At 41.9% G+C, this 3866-nt stretch overlaps 1 protein-coding gene across 1 annotated transcript in view; it reads right to left on the bottom strand.

The window, feature by feature from the left end:
* Window positions 1-3476: 3476 nt before the first annotated feature.
* LOC122342641 (TBC1 domain family member 22A-like) overlaps window positions 3477-3866 on the bottom strand; it is a 28459-nt gene continuing 28069 nt past the window's right edge. Inside the window, exon 9 of the mRNA XM_043236611.1 lies at window positions 3477-3592. Coding sequence (XP_043092546.1) covers window positions 3477-3592 — 116 coding nt within the window. The remainder of the gene's footprint in view (window positions 3593-3866) is intronic.

The raw sequence follows: 3866 nt of genomic DNA, 5'->3' as shown, positions 1-3866 counted from the left end.
TATATATATTCATGATGCAATAATCAATGCAAAAATATTAACTAATAGAACTTTATTGTAATGTATGCATGTTAATATTGTATTATTTAATCTTTGTTAACGTTAAAAGAAAATAGTCAGTCATTCTTAGTTCATACAAATTCAGAGTGCAGCTCATTCTTAGCTCATGTTAACTAAAGTAGTTACTAATGAACCCTATAGTAAAAGGTATCGATATTGTACTAATTGTTATATTTTGAATGTGTTCATTTTGCGATTGACTGGGTGTTCGTGACTTACAACATTCAGCAAGTGCTTAAAAAACATCTAAAAGTATCTAAAACTCTCATACACGAGAACACGTGACCGCGCGTGACAAATGTTACGTGCATTTTAAAAGCACGGTCATAATACTAAACACGATACTTTCCAACAAAAATCCCAATTACTGAACCTAAACTTCATCCAACGCTAAAAGTCCAGATTTTACAACTTCACAGTAACATAACCGTGCGCAGAACAACACCTACAAGCCTCACAAATGCACTCGGTGTTTGTTTTTACAAAACCGAGGAACTATTATATGCGGTTATCATCAGCGTGTCGAAGAAACTATTCACCGAGCTGTATTCGCATTTAGCTTTGAATATTCTTTTTTAACAAAGGTTGACGCATAAACAAAACCCCTTTTATAGTTATTCCTGAATATACATCATAAAGTGCCATCTAAAATAATTATGCATTACAATAGCGGTGATATCACTCTCTATTGTCAAACACGAGAGGGAAATACAATACTTGTAATTAACAACTTTTTCTACCCTACGCTTCTAAGCGCAAGCGCTCTCCTGAGACCCCGACGCAATTACGCACGACTGAGCCCATAAAAATCACGCTAAAACTACACTCCGAGTTAACAACCACTCTAAAACGGCGACACGCACACGCAGGGAACGCGCGCTAACAAGAGCGCAGAGCTATCAGCCGCCACGGTGCGAAGGTGTAAGGAAAACAAAGGGTGGAGAAAAATCATTAGCACCTAAGAGAATCTGCTTTGTACACACAAATTACCGCAGTAATTAGAGACAAAATACCACAAAAGCTTTGGAGGGCCTAGAGAGCATTTCAATCTAATACCAGCGAGGAGGGTTGATTCGCTGCATACAAATGCTCTTTATGCGCGAAGAGACAATCGTCGAAAGCCAACAAGCGAGAGTACATTGCTGCCTCCACACACTTCAAACACGTCGCTGCAATCGGGTGTTTCTTCAACTGTGGCCACTTTGGCGTTTCAAGGGGTTGACTTTTAGGAAAACCAACAGGTTTCCGTTTTTCCCTCTCTTTTGTTGCCGTCTTCAAAATGTTTAACGCCTTCATTGGTCTTTTTTTGCGGCTTCTTCGAGGCTCTGAATTAAAAAAAAATGTTTGAAACGTAAAAATTTTGAGAATCTGCTTTTTTTGTTGCTCGCCCCCCAAGCAATCCTTCTTTCAGACGAACGCAGTTAGGCTTATTTTTTTCAACCTGGCTGCTCCAAGCTTGGTAATTCTGGTGGAAAGTGGCCCTTATTTTAAAGCTCCATAAATCGTATATATTTGTCGTAAAACTAACTTATGTGCCCCCGGGGAGGTTAAAATGTCTTCGGAAGCAGACTGATGGGTTTTTGTAACAAAATTATTTTTATTTTTTAATGTATAACTCAAATTACTGGCTTCCAGTAATGGCTGTTTGCGAGTCGAGTTTCCAGCTTCTTGGCTGAAAACCGCGTCGATCAGCGGATCTGTCAGTGGATCCCTAATACATCTGCTAATAGACGGATCTGCTGATAGACGCGGTTTTCCAACGCTCGTGCGTGTATGAGTGTAATACGCGTAAGTCTAAGCGATGATCATTGTAGACATATGTGACCCTGGACTACATAAGTCATACGGGTAATTGTTTTCTAAATTGACAATTATACACCATCTGAAAGCTTTCCGTTGATATACGATTTGTTACGATTGGACGATATTTGGCCGAGAAATATCCGGAATTCGAGGATACAAAAAAAAAAGACAATGGCCTTTAAAATTCGCCGTGGAGAGGTCGCTAAACTCCAGCACATATCAGCAGCGCTTGTTCCGTCATCAGTCAGCGAGTGCACAAGGTTGCCAGATTGCAAAGATTAAGCAAAACGAGGAGAAAAGCGCATACCAGGTGGCATTCTAACTGAAAAGTGACCGTTTTGGAACGCTGTAAAGAGACAGCGAACGTGCACTTATACAAAACAGATGACATGTAAACAATGCAGTAAGCAATGTTGTACACAATACAGTTAAAATCAGCTTTTTGTGTTTTTAAATTATCACCAATACTAATGCGTTTTTATACAGTATATAATACATTTAGATTTTTTGGTACACTAAGCTCACCGCAATGCTTTTTGGGCTTGCAATGTCACTTTAGAACTTAAAGTATTACATTAGAAAGCAGTGTAGTAACCGCCTTTATATTCAGAGACCGTCGTGGTCATCGGTGAGCGGGGCTAAACAGGGCAGCGATGTAGAAGCAGGCATTTTGGCAGACGGCCTTCAATATCAGCTATTTTAGAATAACGAGAAAGTTTTACGTTCGGAAAAAGCACGTAATGTTTTGTACAGTGCAACGACCTCTTACATGTCAAAAGATCATGGGAATTGTAGTTTCTTAGTTCACGACCTCTTTCAAATGCTGCCTACAGACACAGATCGATAAGATCAGGAACAACATTTTTAGACTAGAAATGTCAAAAACACGCAAAATATATTAGCTAAGCTGTGCGCAACGAGGCCAAAACCACCCAACTGTCCTCTTTTCCTACCGCCGGACGCTGTTAGCAGACAAACGAACAAATTAACCGGTTAAGTGGAAAATGCGTTGTAAGTGAGTTTAATTTCCAAGTCCGCAAGGCCAAAAGTGCACATAGCTGCAAAAACAGCCAATTACGAAGTCTTTTATCAACGAGGAGGAAAAAAAGCGACAGAGCAGGCCGCACGGGAATCTTTTGCCGTCTTCTGGGGGAAGAGTGCTGTGGAAATACGGGGATGAGGACTGCAACCACCTAGCTTTGTACCGCAACGTGTGTCCCCCGTCTCCGCTGCGCAAACAGCACGGGTGTTTTATGGCCTTAAATCAATTAGAGACGAGGCAGGCAAGACAAAGTGAATGCGGGGCGGTGGGGTCGCTTTTCGCTTTCCCATGACAATTCCAGCACCGCCAGGCCCTTTGGATAAGGAGGTTACGTCCTGCCTGTGGTGCAGAGTGAGAATATTCATCATGGATTTTATTCCTGGACAGGCCGAGCGAGGAAAGGCAAGGAGAGGAAACGGGACGGGGCACCTACACGCAGGGGAATCTCGCCGCGACACATTCGTCTCTTTCCCAGTGGTGCTCTACTCTCNACACACACACACACACACACACACACACACACACACACACACAGTGAATGTATCAGGCCCGCACGCTGGCAGATAGGGAATCAATTTACCTGAATCCCGTCCAGGAGCTTGCTCATGCACCAGAAGCTGTCAGCCTCGATGTTCCGCAACACCTCTTCCTGCAAGCTGGAAACATTGAAATTTTCCACTTCTTCCTCTGCAAAGAGCCAAAAGACAAAAGAAAATAAGCAAGAGACGGAGAAAAAGAGCGAGAGCGAAAGACAAAGAGGGAGAAAAATAGAGGAAGAGACAAGAGCACAGAAAGATTCCTTCTATATGCTGACACCTTCAAACGAAAGGGAATTCTGCTGGTTTTGGGGGTGGAGGGTGCATTTTTACATTTAAAAAAAAAAAAAAAGTGTTTTATACGAGCTTAAAACACACAAGCAAACACCAACAACAGTTTCTGGTAACTGTCACGGAGAAATGAC

This window comes from Puntigrus tetrazona, chromosome 4 (assembly GCF_018831695.1).
Source record: "Puntigrus tetrazona isolate hp1 chromosome 4, ASM1883169v1, whole genome shotgun sequence".
Taxonomy (NCBI): Eukaryota; Metazoa; Chordata; class Actinopteri; order Cypriniformes; family Cyprinidae; genus Puntigrus; species Puntigrus tetrazona.
The sequence above is the reverse complement of the archived record's forward strand: the minus strand, read 5'-3'. Positions and strand labels throughout refer to the sequence as shown.